This window comes from Amphiprion ocellaris, chromosome 16 (assembly GCF_022539595.1).
Source record: "Amphiprion ocellaris isolate individual 3 ecotype Okinawa chromosome 16, ASM2253959v1, whole genome shotgun sequence".
Taxonomy (NCBI): Eukaryota; Metazoa; Chordata; class Actinopteri; family Pomacentridae; genus Amphiprion; species Amphiprion ocellaris.
In genome coordinates, this window is record NC_072781.1 from 9,630,777 (window position 1) to 9,656,829 (window position 26,053).

Here is a 26,053-nt window from a genome sequence, read left to right on the forward strand (position 1 = left end):
TGTAGCACAGTTCAGGGACCCTTTTACCCCTTTCTGAATTAATTAACATGAGAGCATGGAGGAGAAGGTTATATCAGAGCTAATTCAGGTGTAAATATGTTGCATTCTCTACTTAAGTGCATCATAATTGCTCTGGTAATTTGTGCACCAATTACTGAAACAAATAGTTCTTCAGGATAAAAACATAGGCAGGTTTTTCTTTGTGATTCACTTAAGTGCTTCTCTGATTAAAGTTCCAGAGGAAAAAAAAAACTCCTTAACAATCCATTTGGTAGTAGATTTATTATACATGAATTGCATAGCCCGAGGCTAGTCGGCCTAACAGCTCTCTCAGGCCTGTTTAAATTGTAAAACACAGCGCCTGTCACGCTTTATTTCCCCTTTTCCATTTTCCTTTTTTCCATGACATGCTACAAATAATGTCTCCCCCTTAAATAGGGGTAATGGAGAAGCATAAGCTCAGTTAAATGACATATGCGGAGTGCAGAGATGCATTAAAGGGGCAAAACGAAACGCAATTGTGGCCATTAAAGTGCACATGCATATAGGAGAAGGTCGGTCAAACGCTATGTGTTTATGGGCACATTTATTCAAGACAATAGGTGCAACCAGGCACAAACATTTCATGTGAAAACATATGCACTCGCACTACACTGGGTGCAGCTATTGTCTGTAAAGTAAAGGTGGTTTAGTGGCGCTATCATCTGGATATGCAGTGTATTACACCATTTAGGACTCTGAGGGACTGTCCCCTTTGTCCATTTGTTTATCATCTATACACTGCTTTATCCTGTAGAGGGTTGTAGGAGCCTATGTCACCTGATTTAGGGTGAAAAGATCCTGGACAGATCACCAGTCCATCACAGAGACAGTTAACCATACACTACCAGTCAAAAGTTTGGATACACTTTGTCATTCAATGCTTTTTATTTATTTGTATTATTTTCTACATTGTAGATTAATACTGATACTTTTTTGTTTACAACATAATTCCATATGTATTATTTTATAGTTTTGATGTCTTCAATGTAGAAAATAATTTAATAAAAAGTACTGAATGAGAAGGTGTGCCCAAACGTTTGACTGGTAGCATATGGCCAGTTGAAAGTCACCAATTATCACCATTGTGTTAGCTACATATACGCATTTAGTGGGGTTTATAATATGCTTAAATGCATACAAAGGTACATACACATGTTAACAGAGGCTACTTCTGTCTCACTTTTTCTTACAAAGTCAAAGTTGGGGCACCGCAATAGGACTGCCAATGCCTATATTACGTTCTTATGTTCCTACAAGATATTAAATGGATATAACAGACATTTAGGCCATGCAAAAACAGACTAAGTAATACAAAGCCAAAAGCCACACAGTTCTAAACAGTTGGGAAGCAAACACCATCTACTGACAGGCGTGGAGTCTTTTCAAGGGTGGGGGATGGTCTGGGTGTGGACATGTCTGAACTCAGAACTCAGAAGAGCTGTTGGAAAAGTTTGGTTCTCTAAGAAGATTAACAGATTCTTTTCAAAATGACACACGCATATATATCAATGCATTTAAGCAAACAACACCCTGTAAAACTACACCCCTGCAACAATAAGCAAACATACTGATTTTGTGTGAAACAATTAACACATTTAGTCTAAATAAGTAAAATCAACAAGAAAAAAACTGTCAAGAAAACCAAGATCTTGACGTTTTTTGTGATTTAAAAGGTGGATGAGTATAGATCTGGGTTCAATTTAAGGATGAGCTATTTAATAATGATAACACCTTTAATATATCACTATACAAATGCACTCTATCTGGAATAGCTCCATTGAGCTTAGGTCAGGATCTCAGACAAATGCTTAGTAAGTATTCATGAGTGAATCAGTAAATCATGCACTGATTGCGAAAAAAAAGTCCCAATAATCGCAATTGCCTGTTTGTCTGCCCAAAAAATACGAGGTCTACGTGCGATACGTGTAAGCCACAGTTTTGACATGAATCAGGTTTATCAACGTTTCTTTCATCATGCTTTGTCTTGTCCAAATCTGGGTGGGTGTGTCTTTCAATATTGGATGCGAGGGTCGCTGACTGCCCAGGTTTTATCGCTTGATTTGGCATTTAACTGTCAATTATTGGGAAAAAAAACATGAAGTTACGTGCAGAAGTTTGGTCGGGGGCCGGGCGCCTGCACCGCCTGGGGGTCTGGCCTTTGCCTCCTCTTCAAAGGGCCACAAATGTTACCAGGCAGGACGGAGAGCTGAGGACGTGAGCTGCAGTCTGATTGGTGGAGAAATGCAGTGGGCGGGGCCTCGTGGCTTGGGTATTTAACGCTTTGTTCCATTGTTGCAGAGTGTATTTTCCAGCTGGTCTGGCTCGTAAGAGGGGGGGACCCGCTGCAAGAGGATACCATTGTACTTTTTTTTGTCCGCTTACATTCGGATCTTAGTTTTTTAAAATTCTTTTAAAGATGTCTTTTTATTGCGATCAGTCTCTGGATGGCAGCTTTCCTCCTTCCCCAGCGGAGGACCGGGGATCCCAGCGGCTGTCCTGGGGCAGCCTGCTGCAGAGGCTGACCGAGCTGAAAGGGATCAGGGTCACAGCAGAGCAGTGCTGCAGGAGTGAAACTGGTGAGTGTCTGGGGGAGATTTGTTGTATTTTATTTAGCCTGATGCACACAGTAGCAAAGATTTGTTTTTAAAATCTATTTTGAGGATAAAAATAGAGACTGGCTTAACAAAGGGGATGGGAGAAATAAGCTTTGACTGTTGCCCAACCCCCTTTTTTAATCACCAGAAAACTGAATAAGAAGTTTAGGTTGCATCCTCTACTCCCAGACTACATTGTAACCTGTCCTCCTTTGTTTCAGGGTCCCTGTCAGACTTGGACAGCAGCTTCCTCTGTTATCCCCTGGAGGAGACGCTGGCAGCAGACATTGTGGCCACTATTGCACAAAGTCTCAACAATGCATCACACGTCTTGGACTGCTCCAAAATCATCCTACCAGACTGTCTGCTGCACAACATCACTCAGGAGCTGCTCCACTTGGCTGTCAGTGAGCCTTGTGGCCTCAAAGGAGCGCTTATCGACCTGTGTGTGGACTGGGGGGAGCAGGGCTCTCTATGCACTGTGGACCAAATCGCAGTGGATCCCTCTCTGGTTCCAACCTTCCATGTAACACTGGTTCTGAGACCTGAGTCCAATGGGTTGTGGCCAAAGGTTCAAAAGCTCTTTACGAGTAACAAGTCCCCACAGACATCTGCAACGCCTGCAAGGCATCACAACACCCTGAAGCTGAGTACGAGCTTCAGGGCTATCAAGAGGAAACTGTATAGCTCAGGGGAGCTGTTGATTGAGGAGTGCTGCTGACTAAGATGAACTAAATTCATATGAACTGTGAAAAGAGGCTGGTGGGAGATACATAGTTTTCTTTTGAAATACACCAATGTACTTGTCAAATTACACTGACAATATGGTAGACAAACAACAATCTTTGTTGGTATGTTACATGGTTATTCCTGGAACCAACTTATGTCTGATGGCAGCTACTGACCTTGTTGCAGGTGACTTGACAAAGACTTGAGTTTGAACAAAGGTCTGTTTTACTATGAATGTAAAGTCACACCTTTAAGGGAATGGCTTATGTATTTTAAAGTCAAACATTACCACTTGCAACTTATGTGCTTTGTACTTTTTAACAACTTGAAGATGAAAGAATAAATTATTTTCTATTAATTTGCTGTGTTGCTGAGTTTTCTTCTTTGTCTTTGTCTCATATCCACACATCATAGTATACAGTCGAAGCACTTTAAATACAAAAATACCAACAAATACAGTATTTTACCATTTTAGACTAATAGGAAAGTCAATCAAGCTCATCCTTAAATTAACATATAATCAATCTTTTTGTAGATATTGGAGCTGTCAGACCACCACACACAATTTAGTTTAATTCAATTGAGTAGCTCCTCCATTTTCTTTGCACACTGCACTGAATAACATCACATTCAAAAATATTTAGCTTGCTTTGAGTTCAGTTCATTTTGTCATTGCTCCACACAATATACTCAATAAGTGTGGATTTATGACACAAAAACATGTGCTTGCCTGTGTTGTAAAAGACAAACTATGCACCAGTCAATCACTGGACAAATTTAATTCAAAGAAACCTTTATACAATTTTAGCATGTTAATTTAATAAATATGGTTTACTTTTATTTGTGCAACAATTTTCAATAATAATGATCCAACAGGCTACAAGCAAATCCACATAACGTTATTTGTAAATGACTTCAATAAACCCTGCACTGTTAAAAGTAAAATGAATATTTACATTGGTAGGAACTATAAAAATTACACACTTTCCTTGTGAGTGGCTCAGACATCTGTCTATGAGAAGGCCATGAGGTTTCTCAAAATGTTTAAGGAGAACAAAAAGATCAGGACAGAGAAAGCTAATCTTAGCAGCTTCGTTTACCGTTCAAATAGACAACAATGCTCTTACTTTCCCCCTCGATGCCCGGCGGACTCTCGGCATGGTAAAGACACTAGAGTAAGATAATGTCAGCAGTCAACTCAAAGCTTCTCACAGTTCTACAGGAAGTCAATCTACAAGTTGCAGAGAGGTTCCCTGATGAGGTCTGCTGCCCACTGCACGTAAGGCATTTTTGATTCTCTTGGTTTGCTGCAGAAATATGCTCCAATTTGAGTGGGCTCCGACCGATTTCTTCTAATTAGATTCAAGTACTGATGAACCTGAGGAAAAACAAGAGAATCAAAGACAGTAATGCAGCTTCACTTTTTGCAAGATCTTTTGTTGAGCTCAGACACTTATGCTACTTCAAAAAACATTCATATTCACGATCGCCCACCTTAAAAAAATCTGATCACATGGATCATTTTGTATGTTTTTATCAGTGTACTGCTGCTGTTTTACACTTCCAATAAATGTTTGTAAAAACATACTATGTCTTTGCAATGAACTTTATAATTTCATTCATTTCAGTGCATTTTTTAATTAATTTGATCTTTTTTCAAGACATACGAGTGACCCATCAACTGCCATGACTGATGCGTTTTTCTTGTTCAAAGTTCTGTTATTAGATAGTGCTGCGGTGGTGATCAGGGCTGGCTTTAAAAACGCTTCTTGTAAAGTGCTTGTGGGAAACTGACATCTGAGACACTGCACATGACGCTTGAATATCTCATGTCAGTCCCAGCTTGCAGCAGCATTACCACTGCCACACTAAGTTTATGGACAAAAATTAAGCTGACTAAATGCTCGCTAGATTAAAGTGAATGTAAACAGCAGCCTAAAAGTTTGGACTCAATTAATGGAGTCTATGTGTAAGATCTGTAGATAGGCACATAAAGCATGCAAAAATCCCTAAGTCTTTGCAGTTCATGTGCAGTACACAGTAACAATTATACTGCCAATCCACTGTGATGTTTGTAGCAACTTACCCATATGTGTGCAAGTGGTTTCTAGCCATCCAATATAACCTGAATCTCAGATAGTCTGGAACAGCTGGGAGTCCCCATTCTCTGTGCTCTTTGGTACAACTCAGAATCCCCAAAGTAACGAGCACGGTAGAGTAAGCCTTCCTCTGAAAGTACAAAAAGACAGTAAGTCAGTGCTGTAGCCAAAAATCGACTGTCTTGAAACCATACAATTCAGTCACTGTACATCAGCTGCTACAAAATAAAAGTGTTGAACTACTCCTTTTCAAATCTGTTGGAATGAACTCCCAATGAACACACCACATTTAGAAAACAGGTGAATTACACATGGCTACACGGTTACAGCACTGTAAACTAAATTGATCAAACATCAACTGTAATATGTAAAACTGGACAGTGTAAATTAGTAAACCTGCAGCTTAATATATAACTGTTATGTGTAGCCCTGCTGCCAACTCACTTTGCTGCTTCTCCTTCCAACAGTTGTTTCTGAGGTTGGAGATGTAGTCTTCTTCTACGCTTCTTTCGACATTCTTCATGTTATTCCCAGAATATTCTTCATTGAAACGTTCCCCCACATAGAAAGGCACCTTCAGGTTTGATGTATGCCTTTTGTGGATATGTCCAGCTGACCTGATGTAGAGAACATATAATAATAATTAGATTAGATTCAACTCTATTGTGAAAAGCATCAGTAAAGTGCATTATTACAGTATAGAATATACAGCATGCTACAGTATAAACAGAATGAACAGCATGGACAGAGCACTATGAACACACTAATATATGAGGATATTTATGTATATACAGTGGAAAAAATAGATAATCTACAGGTAGAGATAAATATTGGTATGAGCAGTATAAACAGTATAAATGGTATGGATAGTATAAACTGTGCAAACAGTATAAACAAACAGAAAACTGAGTGAGAGACACGTTTTGTCACACTCACACAACCCCTAAATGCTCTCCACACAGTAAACCACTTACGGGCGGTAGCTAAGGCTGTATGGAGGCTGGGTGACCATCATCTGGCTGAGAGCAGAGACAATGATGAGAATTAAGATGGGCATCAGCTGGACAAACAGAGCCAGGCCTCCCTGTCCAGAGACAAAAAAAAACAAACAAAAAAACCCCCCATTTGATTACTGTTTATCACAAGTCACACAATACATCAACTGGTATTAAAATCAAGTATAATTACAGTATTACAGACAGGACTTACATCTCTCTGTTGTTCTCGTCGTTCTTGCCTGTTATGATGTGCAAAGTGCATTCTTCCATTTCTGTAAACATGTACATTACCTAGAAATAATTTAAGAGAAAAAAGATAAAAGATGATGTAGAACTCAAAAGTGCTGTGACTTTAAACTGTGCAAAATCAAGGATTAAGTGTACTAGTATGTAACTTTTCAGCCAAGTCAATGACACCATGATTACTACGTACCTCACAAATACGTACGTCACAAATTACAAGGTAAGGTTCACTAAACCATGTAATTTTGGAGGACCAGTCTGGTTTTTAGGACAGTACCAGTGGTTTTAGCATGTCCATGCCAAAATTGTGTTATGGACTGCATTATACCGCACTCCAAATCATGAGAAAAAAGTTGCCAAAATGACTCCTGTGCAATCTATATTTCAACACTAGTGAACATCTGAGAAGAGTAAACAAAACAAGACAATCACATTCATTCAGCTGTGAATCTGATAAAACAATCTTCTCACATGTCAACGATAAGATAATGGTGCTGTAAAGTTAGCCTTCGTTTGCACTGCCATCAGCCTGTGGTTTTAGCTTGTGGAAGATAAGACTACGGGGTCAAAAAATAACTAGATTCACAATGCTGAACAGCAGACGCAAGGTTTTGGCTCGCTGCCCCAATCCAGAGAATGACTGCTGATAAGGGCTGACAAGAGACACAGCACAGAAACTAATGGCAATTGTGACGCAAACACCACTGACTGTAACTGGCCAACTGACGTCTTAGTGTGTCAGCTGAGTTCTAAAAACACGCCCTTTCTAGCCAATTCAATGCAGGGAGACAAATGGAAATGACAAAAACCAGCTGAATAGGTTCATTTTCATTCTGGCATGATGAGTAACCTATAAATGTTTGGAAAGCAACAAGCCAATCTAAAATTTTCAGCATGCCTTGGAAAATTGTAAAATGGAAAGACTAGTAATTGTATATAATCACTGCCAGGAAAGTCATTTTATTTACAGCACAACAATTAAATACCTGGTTGTTTTCATGGCAAGTAAACTAGACAAAATGACAAATTGCTCTTGGGTCTCTATAACACTGTACCAAATTACAGCAAAAATCCTGACTGATACTATATTCATCTGGCATCTACTTACTTGATGGGAAACCTCCACCAAAGAACATGTTGAAAAGGTCCTCAGGTGAGATGTCTGCTTCGAAATCACGATGGTGTCTGTGTCTGGTTGGGTGCGTTCTCTCCTCTCCATACTGATCATACTGCCTTCGTTTGTCGGCGTTACTCAGAACAGCGTAGGCATTACCAATAGCTAAAAGACACAAAAAATATAACAAAATTTTGCACTTGGTACACTTGTGCTCCTGTGTTCTCCAGAGAACAGCAACAGAGGTAATTTTTAATCTACCTTTAAATGCCTCTGTGGCTCCAGGTGCGTGATTTTTATCTGGGTGAAATTTCAGAGCTAGCTTTCTGTAAGCCTTTTTAAGATCCTCCTCGGAGGCTGTCTTTTCAACTCCCAGAATTTGGTAGTAATCTTTACAACTTTTAATCCTGCAGTAAAAAAAACAACAACACAGAGTTAGTAGATTGACAAAAAACAAACAAGCACTGAAAACACAATATATGGCAACACTCCTGAGACATTAACAGAAATGGATACCTAATTAATCTAAAAGTAATGATACAAACAGGGACTTGAATGTATATGTTAACCCTGTGATGCTTTTCAAATGGTTACATTCAGTGTGTGCACTTTCAGTGGATTTCTGAGAATACTGTTTGCTCTCTATTAACTCTGATGCACAACATGGGTCAAGAGATACCCATTTTCCATTGAATATGGGTCACTTTTGACCCATGTTGTGCATCAAAAGGTTAATATCTGACAACTGAAGTCTCACAGTGAACATTTGTTCAGCAGAAAGATGAATTTGGGCATAGCTCTGTAACCTTGCTTTATTTTGTGCATTTGATTTTGCCACTTCCAAATACTTTTGTGTCACTGAAGATGTGTTTACAGTGTGCTGACTTTAAACACTTGTTTACTACATTCAAATCTTTTGTCTGGCCTTTCCCTTGATGTTTAAATTATTTAACTTATTTGACTACTCCAGCTGAGTGTGGTCAACAGTCTTGTCTACCAGCTTGGTCATCACATCTCAGTAACAATGGTATCATCTCAGACTACATCCCAAACCTGTTCATTAGATCGACTCATCTATAAAAGATTCCTAATAAATAATTCAGCATTAGTAACTAACATTCAGTTTGGTCAACATTACCCAGCCCTACTATGTAATGGGTGTCACAATGCATTTTAACTGAAGCAAAAGATTATATCAACATGCACTGACTTTCTGACAGCCTCCAGCTGCTCTGCTGTGTATGATTTGGCTGATTCGGTGGCCCCCTGTGCAGACGCATTAGCCTCCTCTCTGTCGCCGCGGTGCCTCATAGTGGGTCCATCTCCGTTCACAGGACCACCATTCTCATCTGGAGGCTTTCCATTCTGCGCTAACGACTCCAATAAATCTGTAAAGAGAGTGTGGCCATATTACTCAACGCAGCCACCGGAGTTTATGTTTCCCAGTTACTTAATCCACTACCTACTATAGTGAGCTAACTGTTAGCATTGTAGCTGCTACAAAGTACGTTTAACAATACTGTGAATGCCAACTTCGAGATACAATCAACTATTTAAGACAATAAGTAACCAAATACAATCCAGAAACTGCAGGTGGGGGCTGAAAAAACTACAAATACCAGCGTCACTTGGGAGCAGCTGTTGTAACGTTAAGATGGTTATGCTAACGTTAGCTGATTTGGTTTCACAGCGACGGCCCACCACCCGAGATAAAGTCACCGCCCAAACAGACGTATTCGACGTACTTTTGGCCTGGTCTGTCGGAAATAGACGCTGTGCCTTCTCCAGAAACTTCCTGGCTTTGTCCGGTTGGTTGTTGCTGACCGCATTTAGGGCTATTTTAATGCACCGCTCCGCTTCGTCCTTGTTTGAGTCCATCGCGACACAGCGGAAATGTTTACTTGCCCCGAGACGCACGGGGCTGACGTTGAGCGCTTCCTGTCCCGTAAATAAGACGTCACAACTGTTAGCTCGAGCCTCAAGCGTGCGCCTCATTGAGTCCCGGAATAAAGTCAGCTTGAACACTAATATTTAAACTCATAGTATTTTTTTTAAACAGCGCTTTTATCTTTTTTTCATGATAGTAGCAGACACGTAATGCATCCTGAGCCATTACAGGAACTTCTTTGAAAGTCAAAATGTCTTTGGCAACAACATGCAGCAGGTCAGTCACATCTGTCAAACGTGCTATCCTGTGCTCTGTGACGAAAACCTCCCTGTTGTTTTCAGCTAACAACTCAGTTACTGCTGACCAAGGGAAACTACCATCAAAGAAAAGATGGAGTAAAAGTCACAAGAAAGTTCCCAGGGCTGACCATCTGTCCTGGGAGGAAAGATTGGCTGATGTGGTCACCCCTCTGTGGAGACTGAGTTATGATGAGCAGCTTGAGCTCAAGCAAAAGAACCAGGAGAGGATACTGTCTCAGCTTTCAGGGCATCTTTTAGGTGACTTCCAGCCACATTCGTCATCACCTGTCAGATGCAGCCTCAGCTTTCCTGTCCTTCCTATTCTGCCATCGCCGGTTAGAGATGGCTACCGCAACAAGTCTACGTTCTCTGTCAACAGAGGAGTGGATGGAAATCAAAAGACAGTTGGGTTTTACGTGGGCACAGGTAAGGAGGGAAACATTGTCTGCGTCAATGGAGATCAGCTGCTCAACATGCCAGAGAAGCACAAACTAGTAGCAAGATGCTACCAGGACTTCATCCGCCTGTCCTTGCTGGAGCCTTGCCTGCTGTTCCACACTGGAGGTCACTGGAGAGAGGTAACAGTGAGGACCAATGCAGAGGGCCACACCATGGCTATAGTGTACTTTCATCCTCAGACGCTCACCCCAGAAGAAGTGGCTGTCCATAAGGCTGACCTGGTGGATTATTTCACGCATGGTCCGGGATCAGTGTGTCATCTGGACTCCCTGTTCTTCCAGGAGAGCACCATGACTCGTTGCACCCATGAGGAATCACCTTACCAACTCCTGCATGGCAGAACACATATATATGAAGAGGTAATGCACGCCAAAGTTACTGAAACTTTGTGAGGACTTAACATAATCTCTTGTCCAGCTGCATCAGATTATTTATTTTTGTCTTGTCTTGACACCAGCTGTCAAATAAGTTTTAACAAATAAGTTCAACAGCTGCATTAGGTGACAATCTTACAGAAAGAGATTGGACGGAAATCAACAATTATCAGCAGAACTTCTCTTTTAAAGCTGCTGTCTGTAGTCTGACAAGCACATCTGCACATCTGAAACAATTCCATTAATAGACTGAACTATAAAATGTCAGCATGACCCACAACCAAAACCAGAGAACCACACTGATTCAGTATTGTACTTCTGTGAAGTTATAGGACTCAGAATTCATGCAATGACAAGATCATTCTGAATTTTAGTTTATCAGTGACCAGTGTCACAAATATTATGCATGATACAGTATGATGGCACATTTTGTTAGGCCCTCCTCCAACGGATAAATGTCCATGTCTTTCATATGCATTAAACAGATTAGTAGTTTTGTAGCTCAAGCAAAGGCCACTCAGACAATGACATTTTCTCTTTTTTTCTCACAATGTGTGGTGCAACACGACTGCTATAAAACTGATGCATATGCTCACAGGTATTTTTCTTAAACAGTAGAGAAAAATTAGTTGCTCCAGTTCCATGTATGCTTACATTTTCCTTTGTTTTGTCATTTATAGGTGCTCGGCTTCAAGTTTCGCATCTCTGCCGATGCCTTTTTTCAGGTGAACCAGGCAGCTGCTCAGGTGCTGTATAGCACAGTGAGAGACTTGTGTGCCCCAATAGCTGACCAAACTGGAGGACAAAAAAAAGTTGGTGGTACTCTTCTAGATGTGTGCTGTGGAACGGGTGCTATTGGCATCACGATATCTCCCAGAGTGGACAGAATCATCGGTGTAGAGCTCATAGAGCAGGCGGTGGAAGATGCTACACACAACGCAGCTCTTAATAATGTCCTGAACTGTGAGTTTATCGCTGGGAAGGCAGAGGTGGTGCTTCCTGGTCTCATGTCTCAGCTGAGCTCTGTAGGCAGAGGCCTCACAGCTGTGGTAAACCCTGCTCGAGCTGGCCTCCACCACAAAGTGATCCGTGCTTTACGAAACCAACCTGCTATCCGTAGGCTGGTTTATGTTTCCTGTAAACCAAATGGGGAGGCTATGAGAAACTTCAAGGAGCTCTGTTGTGCTCCCGACCCGAAGAAGAAACTCACAGGAGAAGCATTTACTCCAATTCTGGCTGTGCCTGTGGACATGTTCCCACACACTCCTCATTGTGAACTGGTGCTACTTTTTGAGAGGTAGCAAATGTTTTTTTTTTGTTTGAAAGTGTGCCTTTACAGGAATGACTTTGGCTTCTTCTGATAACAAGCAGGCAGCTGAATAATGGTATTCTGTATGCTGGATGACAACGGAAGTGCTTGTGAACACCTGCAAAAATCTTCCACCCATAGTTCATCCATGCATGTTGTTTGCACTCATCTGCTTGATAAGACCTCCTTTCTTGGTATGCAGGGCCTTTGCTCTGCTCTAACAGATTGTGGTTTATTATGAAATTTGAACAGTATAATAGTGAAAACTGTGAAGTGTCTGTAGTGTCCCTGTAGCAGCTGTATTTGGGCAGCAGGTGGCGCCATTACAGCTTATTCACATTTTCATTCAAAAAACCTAAAACATATGTTGCACAATTCTTGTCAGTTCATCCTATTCATTTCCAGTTCACTGAAGTTCATAACACAATGAGTTACTGTTCAGTGACAGTATTTGTTCCAGAGAGGTTATTAACGTTTATGTGAAGTCATGCATTGCCACAAAGTGGCCGTGACTTGAAGATAGTGGGGATTTTTTTCCTCTGGGGTGATGATTTCATGTATGAAATCATTTGTGCCAATATAAGCAGAAGGACAAGGAATGAATTTTTAGGTTATTTGGTTCAAATCAGTGCACATATTTTAGTCCTTTCTGCTTCTGTTCTTGCAAACTTTAAGTTGTTCACAATACATTTCTATGCTGTATTGGCCAAATTATTCATTAAAAGATGTATAATGTTACACAATAATCACATCTTGGCTGCAAAGTTTTACAAAAAGTCCCTAAGATGCTTTTGTCTATTTTGCCTTTGACTTTAATTGTTTGCTGATTTCAACATCTGGAAAAAAGATGTTTTGGGTTTTTTTGGGGGTTAAACTATATGCTTAAATAAAGGATGCAAAAAGTTACAATTACAACATTACAAGTTTCACACCAACTCCCTCCCTGTCTATTCTGCCCCTGATTACCACTGACTGCTGATTTCAACATCTGGAAATAAAACTATTAGTGTTTGGGCTAGATTCGATGCTTTAAAAAAGGATGCAAAAAGTAACAGACAGTTACAACATTACAAGTTTCACACCTCTGACTACCACTGACGGCTGATTTCAATATCTGAAAAAAATCTTTTTTGTATGTTTTTCACTGGAAAATGTTTTGCATCCACCAAAACTTGGAACATTTTGGCAACAGTTTACAACCATGAAGTCAGACTAAACATTTGAAATCATTCACCAAAGCTTGCAAAGCATCAAAAATTACCACTAAACTTTGCATTTTGCTTAAATAATAGATGTAAAAAGGTCACAATAATTACACATTGGCTGCAAAGTTTCACACCAACCCCCCCTTATTTTTCTCTGTTCCGCTATGATGCTTTGTGTCTATTCTGCCTCAGACCACAACTGACTGCTGATTTCAACATCTGAGAGAATTTTTTTTGTATCTCTATTGGATAAACTTTTGCAAAAGTTAGAACACTCTGACCACAGTTTGCAACAATGAAGTCAAACTAGACTTATGAAATTATGCACTGACACTTGAAACACCTCATTATTTTGAAGAACGTGCCTTTATTCTGGCAAACTAACAAAGTTGAACATTTAAAAAAAAAAAAAAAGTTCACTATGCGTTTCTGTGGTTTACTGGCCTAATCAGGTGCATAACAGTCACATTTTGGCTGCAAAATTTCACACCAGCTTCTACTTATTTTCATCTGTTTGTTTTTTAATGTCTGAGAACAAATAAATCTTTTTGTGTGTATGCTTTTAACTGGAAATTGTTTTGCATCCACTACAAATCTGAATGTTTTGGCCACATATTGCAACCATAAAGTCTAGACTTTTAAAACTGTTCTATGAAGCTTGCAAAGCATCAAAGAAATCAGTACTGAATGCCTCACTGTTTGGAACAAGGCGAATTGTCAATTTGGGGTAAAGATCACAGTCATTGGATTACAAATTTCTAGATGGCCACATGGCACTGCATGACATCATGGTGTCAGATCAGTTGACCTTTGTTTGCAACGTTTTATCAGATTAAAGTATCAAACTGAGATCAAGATGCTGATTTGAAAGATTGGGTAACAGCTATGGTCCTAAATGTGACTGTGATAGTGGGGAGGGAGGTAAACATCAGTTAAGGAAACAGCCAATGGGACATCCAGAGTCGATGGCATCAGTTTCTCAATCGAGCGCTTTTAAACAGCCTCGGCAGAGACACTGGGAGGACACCAGTCACTGAGGAGCAACGAACACCTGCTCTCATCGTTACCTACATCTCAGGTGAGCTCGAGTTTCTGCAGCAGCTTACCTGCCTCGACTGGTAGAGAACAGAGTGAGTAAATATGCATTTTTTAAATGAAGAGAGTAACATAAGAGTGGTGTTTAGACACATTAAGGTTGCACTGGGAGCTGCCCACACTGGGATGCTGGCGTCTAGCAGCTAAATAGATTAGCTTAAATAGCACGTCAGCGCTGTTTCGCCGATATATTTAACTTTATATAATATTAATGTAAGAAATTTTATCTTATAATTTTACTAAACTGATGTAAAAATACGTTATATCACGCTCATTTTCGTGGTGTACTGAGTGTGAGTGGTCAAACTTGCAATACGGCTAACGGTTTTATTTTGTTAAGCTAGTTCAGTATAACTAGCTTAGCAGAACGGAAACGTATAACGTCTGTCAAAGAAGCGACCGGAAACGAGAGAACAGTGCGGTGGCCTTTTAAAAATAGTTTATTTTAGAAACATTTTTTAAAAAATAATACAGTAAGGTTACGAAACAAATAATAGTGCTTGGAGTATTGGTAAAACATAAAATAAAAAAATAAAAATTTTGGTTGCAGTAGTAGTTTTCGGCTCACTGTGGCATCACTACAGCGACATGGTCCGTGGGGAGAAGTTCTGTGTGGCAGTGGGTGTGTTACATCGAGTTCATATGCCTGCCAGACACCACGCTGAAGTCAGTTTCTGTTTTGTAGCTTCTCACTAGGCAGTTAAGGGAGAAGTTCAGGGACACTTAATCTTCATGTTATAAAACCATGTGTAACAGTTGAAGTGCACTCCTAATAAACCCACTTTCAAACTGGTTAAACGGTTATTTTATGTACGATGATGCAAAAAAGGGACATTTCTCTACTTTTTTTTTGCATCTGGACCCCAGTAGTCCAGGTAAAGATCATGAAAACAGGTCTAAACTGAATTAGATTATTCAGAACGGTTTACTCCCCAGAATACACCTGTGATATGTTCAGAGAATACAAACCTAGCAGGGCTTTTAGATCCAAGGACTCAGGTCAGCTAGTCCAGGCCAGAGTCCGGACTAAACATGGAGAAGCAGCGTTTAGCTGTTATGCTGCAAACAAGTGGAACAAACTGCCAGTGGAGATCAAACTTTCACCAAATGTAGACACTTTTAAATCCAGGTTAAAAACGTTTCTTTTCTCATGTGTCTATGCATGAAATCTGCATGATAGCGTTTAACGATCTGCACTTCACTGTAATGCTCTGAATGTTTTATGTAAAGCACTTTGAATTGTCTTGGAGATGAAGGATGCTATACAAATGAACTTGCCTTGCCTTGCTTTGCCTTGCTAAAAAGTGTTTATACCCCAGTGAGTGATTTGTTAAACTTTTATTTTCTAAATCTGCAGAAAAGGGAGGTTTCACGGCTTGTTTTGTATGTGGACCACATCAGACCAGGTACAAATCTAAAACCATAATGCGTAAATGGCTCAAATTTAGGCTACCTTATCCCACATGAGCTACAATATATCTTTATATCACAGTCATTAGTTTGTGAAATCTTTATTTTTGTTAAAATGCAAGAAAAGGGAAGTTTAATTTTTTTTCACATTTTGGCAACGTTGGAACCACTCAAGATATCACGTCATGATATCACACAATCTTGAGATGGTTGAATTTGCAGCAGTTGCATCTGAAAAGGACTGTCACACTGACAGACTTGTAAAACAAACATGCTGTATATAAGAAATATTGGAGAGTATACAGTTTAACACAAAAGCTGCAACAGTTATTTGATTAGTTGTGGTCTATTAAAGTAATCGCAACCTATTTTTAGTACATTTCTAAGAAGAAGTCCAAATTCTTGGATTCCGGCTCTTTAAATTAGAATATTTTCAATTTTTTTTCTTCCTATTTGACAGTAAACTGACTATCTCTGGGTTGTGGACCATACAAGACATTTAAGGATGTTACCAGATCAACTTTTTTCACTATTTTCAGATATTTTGTTGATCAAACTAATCAAGAAAACCATCCAAGTTGCAGCCGGAGTTAACACATAACACTATCATTTTGGAATAGATTGTCATACAGAGATTGAAGAGTCTTTCAAACACCTTTGGAATTGGACCCGTGTTTTATGTGGACCCATTCTGACTCATCAGATGTAGATTGCAGCTATAAACCTGCTATTGTGTGCACACATCACACTGCTTTCTCCTCCCTTTCCACTGTCTGTGTGTTAGTATTTTAAAAGCCCCAACAACCTTTGGACAGCAAGCAATAATGAAAACACCCAAGTTTTGCCAAGCATGGTGCATGTCTGGTGCAGTAAAGCAGCCCTGCTGTTTTTTTCATGGTGAATTATCCATTTTAATGGCCGTGCTCCTTTAGTTCTAGACCTGGTTTAAGGGCCTACATGGAAATAAAGAAGTGAAAGCTTCCTTTTTGGCATTTTCACACGTGGTTCCCCAAATCTGAAAGTGGTCTTTAGACAGCATTGATGGTTTACCTAAAATGTCTATAACCACTGTGCTTGGATGGATCAAATCAGAACTAAACTAGCCCAGAGAGGCTCAGAATCTTGAAACCACAGTCTCTGATTTGTGAAGCCTTTACGCTATTTGCAATAAAGAGACATTTGACAGTTTGTTGTGCATCTGGACCACATTAGACCACAAATATAGAATGTCACTACATATAAACAAGTCAAATCAGTACCAGACTTTCATACAGAACTTACAGAGTCTTTCAAACACAGTTTCTGTGGGAATAGTTATTTCGTTTTGTTTTTTTACCTGGTCTAATGTGGTCCAGATGGGAAAAAAACCCTGTAATTTCTATTTTTGCATTTCCACATACTCATGAAAGGTTTCACAAATCATTGACTTTTTTTTTTTTTTTTGCCTCGGGGGAGAATTCAGTTTACATTAGAAAAGGGGTTTTGGAACTGAACCTGGTCTAATGTGGTCTGGATGCAAAGAAAGGACAAAAATCACTGTTCCATACATTTGGCTTTACCTAAAATGTCTAATGTTGTGTCATTAAACTACACAAATCGGAGAATCAGGTCTAAGTTAAGTTTCCCTTAACGTTTTCCTTAACTTGCTCGAACGTGAGTCGAACTTCAACGTTGTCTATGATATACAGGTGGAACCATAACGACCTGTTTCCTGAACTCTACCACTAAGAATTGTCTTGGTGGAACATCACCTGTATGCTGTGGAAAACTACTATCCGATTAAACACACATGTAAAAGTTTAAAAGTCGCATACAGCAGCGACGTGTCATAAGTCGCTTGGCTAAGAGAATCAGGAGGCGGTGGAAAGTGATGTAACTTATGACAGTGAAGCGTGGGCTATTTACTATTTAAACAATGCCAATAGGATTAAAGCGTAATGCAAAAAAAAAAAGAACAAAACCAACAACAGAAAAAAAACCCGATAAATGACTCTTGATATGGCAGTGGAAGACAGGCATGCTTGCAGCCACTACCCGAGCCCGGCGCTGCTGAATGAACACAGCCAGCCGCCGTACCTTCCTCTCTCGTTTCTGCATCCCGCTGTGCGCATTTAACTGAGCAACATCTCGCCCTTTTCGCACTGCTGTTACAACAGGGCCCCCACAGGAAAAAATGACCGAAGCCGAAACCAGGAACCAGCACGCCGACAAGCAGCAAAACGGAGGTGCCATGGCAGAGACTACGGATGATGTTTTTGACGACACCTACAAAGAGAAAGAGGGGAAACCGCCGAGGATGTTGGTGTGGAGAAATATCATACTCATGTCCCTCCTACATATCGGTGCGCTGTATGGACTGCTTCTCCTTCCCTCCGCATCGCCTTTTACTCTTGCATGGAGTAAGTATTTTGTAAATACTGTAGCAGGCTGAGCTGTGCAGGGTTTTTTGTTTGTTTGTTTGTTTGTTTGTTTTTCCTTGCTGTGGGCCAGAGTCAGAGAACAGAATGTGCTGATGTTGTATTATCATTGCTAACTACAGTGCATACAGCCCGAGGGATCATGCCAATGGGCATAATGGAGAATGAGTCACTCTGGCCTTGTAATTTTCAGCATACTGGGCAGTGAAAAAGTATTCAACCCTCCCTGATTTCTGTTGTTTTTGTCCGTTTGCCATACTGAACTCTGTGACATCCTTAAACCACTTCATTATAAGACAGAGGCAACTGGAGTACACACAAAACACACGTTTTAATTGTGATTGTACTTGTTAAAACAAAAAGGCTGTCTAATACCTGGATGCCAGTGTGACAAACTTATTGCTCTCCTGGACTTAATTGCAAGTTGTGCTACCTCCAGCAGCAACAACTGCAACCGAATGCTTCCAGAAAGCAGAGCTCAGTTTTTGATATTGCTGTGGTTGGATATCTGATCAACTTTTCTTGGCTTAGTGCAGCCACATCGGAGAGTTTGAGAGCATGAGCTGCTCATTTCTGGTCCGGCCACTGCATCTCAATCACGTTCAGGTCAAGCACTTTGACTAGGCCACTCCAGTACTTTAATTTTATTCCTTTTGAGCCATCCAGAGCTGCACTTACTATTACGCTTGGCATCAGTGTCCTGTTGTGTAACCGAGTAGGGCGTGAGCTTCAAGTCACAGATTGATGACCTGAAGTTCTCCTTTAGAATTTTCTAGAAGAGAGAAGAATTTATGTTTCCATCAATAATGGCAAGCTGTCCGGAAGCAGCAAAGCATCCAAACAACATTATATATTACCACCTTCATGCTTGACTGTAGTTATAGTGTTCATCAATCCATAGAACATTCTCCGGAACAACTTGAGAGTCATCCGCTGTAGCAAAATTTAGACAAACAGTAATGGTATTCTGGGTAAGCAGTGAGTTTTGTCTCACCATCCTCAAATGGGTGCCACGTTGCCCAGTGTTTTTTAGACAGAGTAATAAACATAGACCCTTTTTTTTTTGTGTGTGAAAGAGGTCTGCAATCCCTCAGGTGTTTTTTCTTGGATCTTCTGTGACCTCTTGGACGAGTTGTTGTATAGTGGTCACACTGCTTTTGGATGAAACTTGGAAGTGGGACACTTATGCAGATGTTCACTGTGGTTCCCACTTTTCTTTTGACCTGTTGAGTTCAAGAGCCTAAGGAAAGGTTTTGTAACCTGTCCCTCTTCAGAAATGTCTTTTGATTTTGCCATAGCTTGTTAATGGTGAGACCAATTAACTTCATGCTTCTGAAAATGCCCTGTTTTACATATTGATTTGCCTGAACAGGCCTTGAAGAAGAGAGACCTGCGTGAGTCTCGTCCAGCTGTAATCAGTTTGGTAGATTTTTTATTTATTTATTTTTTTTTTTTTCATTTTGATATAGTAGGTAAGGCATTGTCAGCAAATAAGTGGATTTAAAAAAAAAAAAACATGGTCATTTCTATGTGTTTTGATCTTTTGTCTACACACAATTTTTGGAAAGCTTTTTACATCCTCCTCACAGGGAAAGATTTTCAGAAACTTAAGTCACTTTTGGAAACAATGGTGCAAACACCCTCATTCACTTCCTGATTAGGTCCACATGTCCTTTCCTGGTTTGTATCCTCCTGTCACATAACACTGCATCTCGGCCCTCTGGTTTCTGTTTACACTGGCATGTAATACGTGTTTTCAGGCTTGGACTGAGAATATTTCTGGAAGAATTGCAAAATGCAGGGAGTGTCTTTGTTTTTAAAATGTCATTTTAAAATAAAAAGCTATTAGTGTGGAGCTAGCCTCAGGGGCGAACACTTCATCACACACAAGAAGTTGGTTTTAGATAACTTTTTAGCTTCAATACATAGACTTGTCATTTAAAACTCGTATCATGTGTACCCTCTTTTTGTGGTCAAGATTTACAAAAACACAGAAAAAAAGAAATCAGGAGGGAGCATACTCTTAATTTCTGTATATGTCCACGCTTCTAAGCTTCTGCCATCTTTCAGAGCTCAAACCTATGGCTGATTGTTGCATCTCCCAAATTAGAAGTATTTGAATTTCAGTGGTAGTTGTCAAACAGTTTGCTGAATAATTAGAATTTGTGCTCTATAAATGTAGACAAGTGAGGCATGACTCAAATTCCTGAACAATCTCAACGTTGTTTCCAGTCTGGCACTGCATAATTTTCCCCTCTCTTTGCAATGCTGAGCTGCATATTATTTCACTGGGGAAGACAAAGCACAATCACCATTCCTATAGACATCCCATTGTGAGCTGCGTGACACCACCACAGAATGCTCTTTGCCAATCAGAAGCCCCCGGTTCTCAAATCCTGGACAAGTCTTGTCTAGGCTTCACATAGAAATGCATTCAGCAGTTTTAGAACAACAAAAGTGTGAGGGCAGACCTGTGTGTTCCCACCATCCCGTCTCCCTGCATAGATGACTTTTCTCTGAACAAAGAGGGCTGAGTGTTATGACAAGAACATGGTGTCCCAGTGACTTTGCGCTCATGGGTGTAAAATTTATCTCCGTGCAGTGGTGACAGTTTCCCATGAGATGCCTCACTTTTCCACCTCTCTCTTTCTCTTGCAGCTGCAGTGTGCTACTTTATCAGTGCTCTCGGTGTGACTGCTGGTGCACACAGATTATGGAGCCACAGATCCTACAAGGCTTCTGTTCCCCTGCGAGTCTTCCTCGCTCTCGCCAACTCTATGGCGTTTCAGGTAAAACGGACAACAGTGTAAATATTTAAACATATTTCACATGAATTCCCATTCCTGACTTGGCAGCAGTTACACTTTTGATATGAAGATCAGTGCCTTATTTATATTCTGCAGCATTTATGTTCGCAGTCAATGTTTGACATTTATCATATTTACTTGTCCAATCATTTATTAAAAAATGAAGTGGCACTGCCATAGTTTTCTGAATAACAGTATTAGGAAAAAAATGTGTAATCTGAGTGATATGCATTACTGCTCTTCCACCACCCGATCACTGACCTTAATCTGGTGATCTGAAACTAACATGCATTATCTATAGGTGCCTCACATAATCATCTCTATCTCTGGCTGTCTCTGTGTGTGCAGAACGACATCTATGAATGGGCGAGGGACCACCGTGTCCACCACAAGTACTCCGAGACAGACGCAGACCCCCACAATGCCAAACGGGGGTTCTTCTTCGCTCACGTTGGTTGGCTCCTGGTTCGCAAACATCCAGACGTCATTGAAAAGGGAAAGAAGCTGGAACTGTCAGACCTGAAGGCAGATCAAGTGGTTATGTTCCAAAGACGGTGAGAAAACATTACAGAGATTGATTTGCGGTTTACTTGTCAAACATGGAAGGAGCTCAAAAAAGAAGACAAAACAGATCTTTGTCAGTCATAACAACTGCATGTAATCAGCTACTGCCACCCTTTACCAGAATTACCAGTTTTAGTACTTCCTTATTGTTTTGCAGTAAGCATATCTCCTCTGCAGCTATTTTGCCTATGCAAAAATGTAAACTGAGTGCGTGCTTTCCTGAGGGAAAAATAAAATGCCACCTGAATTACGGTGGTACATTTTCATTGAACTTATTTGCAAATAGTAATATGAACTGCACTTTATTTTTCTTCAGTGTATCAGACAAAACGTTAATGCAAAACGGCAAGAAGAATGGCATTTTGCGGGTTGACACTCCCTTAATCATCTCACTGTCACAACTACTTTGTGGTTGAAATCAAGGAAAAGTAACAAAAACCTCATGGTTCATGGATATGTAATACAAATTTCAACACCGAGCTCCACCATCAGGTGTCAAGGGCACTGAATGTAGCATCACTAATGCAGAATAGCTACAGCCTGTACAGATTCCAGGCTGTGCTGTTACTTTTAGTCTGGTTATCAAAAGTCATTTCCGCTCCTGCTCAGACTCTGCAGGATGTTGTACTTGTAGAGTTACAGTCACCATGATAACACTTCATAGTGTGTCCACTTAGTATCAGCTGACTGGCCAACATTTCTACTCCCCTGGAAACAGTCCCAGATTTTTACTTCTGCTCTCAGACAAAGGGGATTAATGGTCAGAGCCACCCAGTCAGAAGCTCTTGTCGACTGTGTGCAGTCAACTAATGTGCAAATTATCTGCAGATAATTATGCTAAGAAATACATTTGTGGCCTTTATGGGAGCTTTAACCCTGATATAGGTACAGATTTTGATGTCGTTTTCGTTTGCATCCAGAGCATTTTACTGGATTGTAGAATGTATTGTGTGAGTTTTGACATCAAACTGAATTATGGCCAAGTGAGAGTGATACAATTTGTTCTTTCATTTTAGGTACTACAAGCTGTCTGTGGTGACCCTTTGCTTCCTTCTACCCACGTTGGTACCCTGGTACTTCTGGGGTGAATCCTTAACCGTGGGATACTTCGTCCCTGGAGTCCTGAGGTACGCTGTGGTGCTTAATGCCACCTGGCTGGTCAACAGCGCTGCACACATCTGGGGCAACAGGCCTTATGACAAGACCATTAACCCGAGAGAAAACCCAATGGTTGCTTTCAGTGCCATAGGTAAGGATTCATTGCTCACTGTTATTTGTCTTATGACAATGTGCTTCTACTGCATTGTGACTACATAAGTGTCTTTATGTGTCTGAGGGATATTTGAACAGACTTTTCATCACTTGTCTTGTCAAGCCACAGTTGGGTAATCTTACGGCTGTTCAGTCGGGTGTCTGTAAAAGGGCTCTACAAATGCAGAACTGGTCAACTTTCAAGCTATATGTTTAGTTGTTTCTGAGAGCTGTACACTGTTGTTATTTTTAGCAACATTGTTTCCCATGAGACAAGACTTTCTTTGTGATGGCTGGCACCACTGCAAACAGCACTGAGCATTGTTGACTGCAAAACACTACTAACTTCACAAGTTAGCTAACGATTGCGAAGGAATGCACAATTCTGGCAAACATTTCAATTTCAATTGTATTTCCATGCAATGTTACCAGAATTTACATCATCTTGCACCAAACTTGCCGTACAACTAACTAAATGTTCTCTTGCTACTGAGAGTAAATGGGGAGGAGGAGTGTGCTGGAAACAATTATGTACTGAAGTCATTTTCACCTCCCAGCGATTGTCATTTAACTTGTTACACAGTTTTTCCACAAGAATTGCTTGTACCAAAGCACCAAGACCAGCTGTAGTAAACACATTCTTAGTAAAACACACGTAGTAAAGTGTCTTAAATTCACATTTGCTAGTTTCTGATGATAAAATCTGAAAATCCTGGATTGTTTACTACTGAATACCAGAAGTTTGTATCTATAGATGTAGCCTATTTCATGTGGAAGTCATCAAGGAAACACTAGATCAGAGTTTTGGAATTAACTTAAAGAAACCCCCCCCAAAAAACCTAAAAAAAAAAAAAAAAATACATTTTGTTAGGTTTACACACATACAGTATGTATAACATGCATTTTTTTGTGTGTGTCCATCAGGTGTTTGTACTGCATTGTTCCCTTGGATTTGTAGTTACAGTATCTCCTAAAGTTGTTATATCTTTTCTCATTGTTTGCAGTGTTGATTCTACTTTGATAAAAGATAAGATGAAGTTTTACTTGACTACTATATGTGGACACTGACATGACAGCTAAACGGTGTCACAGTGATAACAGACCACAGAATGCAGACTCACGAATGACGCATGTTGAACATGACAGCTAGCTGGGACCTTGCTTCTAATTGTACACATGGACTGCAGTCTGCAGTGCAGCTCCATACATACTGGTGAATCACTCCTAAACCTTAGAATTCCACAGAATTACATCCAGTGATTGAAGGTAAAAGTAACGTTTTAGTTTCACCCCACTTCAGATAGGTGTACAGTTTTACCTTGTGTCACTGGTCTCAGTAGAGTATAATATGTCAGACTAAAGTAGCTTGTGAATTGCATAAAGTGACTGTCAGCTTTTAGGAAGTCCACAATGCCTCCACTTAGCCTTAAATCAAATTACCAGTCACATGCTGTTTGCATCTGTTTATCACGTTGCCACAATCCTGTGATGTGCTCGGAATAATAGAAAGTTCTTTTTGTCTTTCAGGGGAAGGCTTTCATAACTACCATCACACATTCCCTTTCGACTACGCCACCAGTGAGTTTGGCTGCAAGCTTAATCTCACCACAGCCTTTATCGACCTCATGTGCTTCACGGGTTTGGCAAAGGACTGCAGGAGGGTTTCAAAGGAAATGATCGTTGCTCGCGTGCAGCGAACGGGTGATGGCAGCTACAAAAGTGGCTGAGCTCCCAAATCGGCACCTGATACAACATGTCGAACCAAGACACACGGTAGCAACAATTATAGCTGCATTTCACTGGTGGGTTGGTGATTCTCTTGCTTCTTATTGTATGTTAAACCTCTTCTCAAGACTAATTTTGGCTTTAAAGAGTTGTAGACCTTCCCCTAAAATGCGTGGGTCTCTTTAAGTTTTGAAGTGTCCTCACCGACTATTAGCCACAGGTAGTGACTTGGCTACATGTGCAAGCACAGCTTTTTCACAAAAATATCAAACAGGCACAAGGAGAATGAAGCCACCTTAGGACGTTAAAGCAAGTCTGTCTGAGCAGTGTGTCAAAGCAGTAATAATTTACTGTACATTGTATTTATTAATTTGCTATTTATTAATAGTCGTCAGCACTTTGAAAGCTTTATTGAAACCCTTAATAGTGAGGTTTCTCTGCAGGCAAGATTGAAGATTTTTTTTTTTGTTGCCCTAACTTCTCAGTAATGCTTTGTTTCATTCCATGAAGAGTGGAGTTATATCTTGATATTTGTCTACTTTAAGCTAAGCTTTTCTCTATTTTGGGTAAGCTAGTAGTCTTACTGAACTATAAGCTGCTGTGTTCAAGGCCAACATCAAGATAGTCAGCCTTCTACTGACCTGTCCCCATTTGTCATAGCTGGGTGACCCTGGGTGATGCAGTTCAAATACTTGGGGATACTTTGACATCAAACTGTTCCGGGGGCTCTTAATGGGACTTAAATTCTCTGGTTTGGTGCAATTTATACCTCCGGTTGAGATGTGAAGCCACCTCAGACTTCATCATTAGCCCTCTTCATGTAGGTGCCTCTGGACTGCAACATTAAATCAAACTTCTCACTCTAAATCATGATTCTTTGCATTTGTTTTGTATTCATTTGAAATAGTCATGATCTCCCCTCAGATAAGACCAATGAGGCATGTGTAGAAGATGCATTTACCTTTCGTGCTGCGTGATATTACTGAAACATGTCAGGAGTCTTTTCCCAAAATGCCTTATGAGGCTTGCACACCTGTTTGGAACAAAAGTCAAGAAGTGCAAGTTCTAGAAATAAATTAGGGCTTGAATTTTTCTGTTTAATCATTGTTTGGTGTCTGTCCGCTTTTGAGGAACATTTGGGGAAAAAAAAAAAATCTCACATTTATAATAAAAACCAACAAATCCTTAATCAAACAAATACTTTGCTCTGAAACAAGATTCAAACTTAACATTGTAATCTCTTTTACAGAGCAACAATTTTCTACAGTGTTAAAAACGGCACATTTTTTTCAGAGAATGTTTTTGTATGTATTGTATGTACCGTAAATAAACCAAATTTTCTACGTGTGACCAAGTATGTTTTGCTGTTTTTGTTGGAATTCTGTAATACTCCTTATTCCTATACTGAATAAAAAAAACTATGATCATACC

The 26,053-nt window shown here is 40.1% G+C and overlaps 4 protein-coding genes across 5 annotated transcripts; 3 read left to right on the forward strand and 1 right to left on the reverse strand.

The window, feature by feature from the left end:
* The first annotated feature begins 1,092 nt into the window (after positions 1–1,092).
* Positions 1,093–3,723, forward strand: LOC111573893 (DNA damage-inducible transcript 4 protein-like). The gene is made up of 2 exons (XM_023278248.3): positions 1,093–2,618; positions 2,858–3,723. Exons 1-2 carry the CDS (start codon positions 2,459–2,461, stop codon positions 3,355–3,357), a joined length of 660 nt encoding a protein of 219 aa, XP_023134016.1. The 5' UTR covers positions 1,093–2,458; the 3' UTR covers positions 3,358–3,723.
* Positions 3,724–4,125: 402 nt separating this feature from the next.
* dnajb12a (DnaJ heat shock protein family (Hsp40) member B12a) lies at positions 4,126–9,722 on the reverse strand. Its single transcript, XM_023278247.3, has 9 exons — positions 9,565–9,722; positions 9,030–9,207; positions 8,081–8,226; positions 7,814–7,984; positions 6,674–6,753; positions 6,439–6,548; positions 5,909–6,081; positions 5,452–5,594; positions 4,126–4,743 (listed from the first exon to the last, which is right to left on the reverse strand). Exons 1-8 carry the CDS (start codon positions 9,695–9,697, stop codon positions 5,473–5,475), a joined length of 1,113 nt encoding a protein of 370 aa, XP_023134015.2. The 5' UTR covers positions 9,698–9,722; the 3' UTR covers positions 4,126–4,743; positions 5,452–5,472.
* Positions 9,723–9,783: 61 nt separating this feature from the next.
* trmt2b (tRNA methyltransferase 2 homolog B) lies at positions 9,784–13,919 on the forward strand. Its single transcript, XM_023278245.3, has 2 exons — positions 9,784–10,824; positions 11,520–13,919. The coding sequence occupies exons 1-2, from the start codon at positions 9,958–9,960 to the stop codon at positions 12,138–12,140; spliced, it is 1,488 nt and encodes a 495-aa protein (XP_023134013.2). The 5' UTR covers positions 9,784–9,957; the 3' UTR covers positions 12,141–13,919.
* A 355-nt stretch (positions 13,920–14,274) lies between these two features.
* scdb (stearoyl-CoA desaturase b) lies at positions 14,275–26,051 on the forward strand. Of its 2 annotated transcripts, none has more exons than XM_023278268.3 (6): positions 14,275–14,431; positions 18,015–18,257; positions 20,934–21,064; positions 21,431–21,636; positions 22,663–22,895; positions 24,425–26,051. In XM_023278268.3, exons 2-6 carry the CDS (start codon positions 18,032–18,034, stop codon positions 24,622–24,624), a joined length of 996 nt encoding a protein of 331 aa, XP_023134036.1. In that variant the 5' UTR covers positions 14,275–14,431; positions 18,015–18,031; the 3' UTR covers positions 24,625–26,051. The 2 variants fall into 2 exon arrangements, with proteins under 2 accessions (XP_023134036.1, XP_023134037.1); XM_023278269.3 differs by having other exon boundaries at positions 14,331–14,483.
* Positions 26,052–26,053: the final 2 nt, after the last annotated feature.

Bases quoted from the DNA above. Each gene is read 5' to 3' on its own strand.
- trmt2b (XM_023278245.3), top strand. From the start codon at position 9,958: ATGTCTTTGGCAACAACATGCAGCAGGTCAGTCACATCTGTCAAACGT. The intron at 10,825-11,519 runs GTAATGCACGCC...TGTCATTTATAG, and splicing joins GAACACATATATATGAAGAG to GTGCTCGGCTTCAAGTTTCG.
- LOC111573893 (XM_023278248.3), top strand. From the start codon at position 2,459: ATGTCTTTTTATTGCGATCAGTCTCTGGATGGCAGCTTTCCTCCTTCC. The intron at 2,619-2,857 runs GTGAGTGTCTGG...CCTTTGTTTCAG, and splicing joins GTGCTGCAGGAGTGAAACTG to GGTCCCTGTCAGACTTGGAC.
- dnajb12a (XM_023278247.3), bottom strand. From the start codon at position 9,697: ATGGACTCAAACAAGGACGAAGCGGAGCGGTGCATTAAAATAGCCCTA. The intron at 6,549-6,673 runs GTAAGTCCTGTC...GTCTCTGGACAG, and splicing joins GACGAGAACAACAGAGAGAT to GGAGGCCTGGCTCTGTTTGT. The intron at 5,595-5,908 runs GTGAGTTGGCAG...TTGTACTTTCAG, and splicing joins TTGGAAGGAGAAGCAGCAAA to AGGAAGGCTTACTCTACCGT.
- scdb (XM_023278268.3), top strand. From the start codon at position 18,032: ATGACCGAAGCCGAAACCAGGAACCAGCACGCCGACAAGCAGCAAAAC. The intron at 21,065-21,430 runs GTAAAACGGACA...CTGTGTGTGCAG, and splicing joins CCAACTCTATGGCGTTTCAG to AACGACATCTATGAATGGGC. The intron at 21,637-22,662 runs GTGAGAAAACAT...CTTTCATTTTAG, and splicing joins GTGGTTATGTTCCAAAGACG to GTACTACAAGCTGTCTGTGG.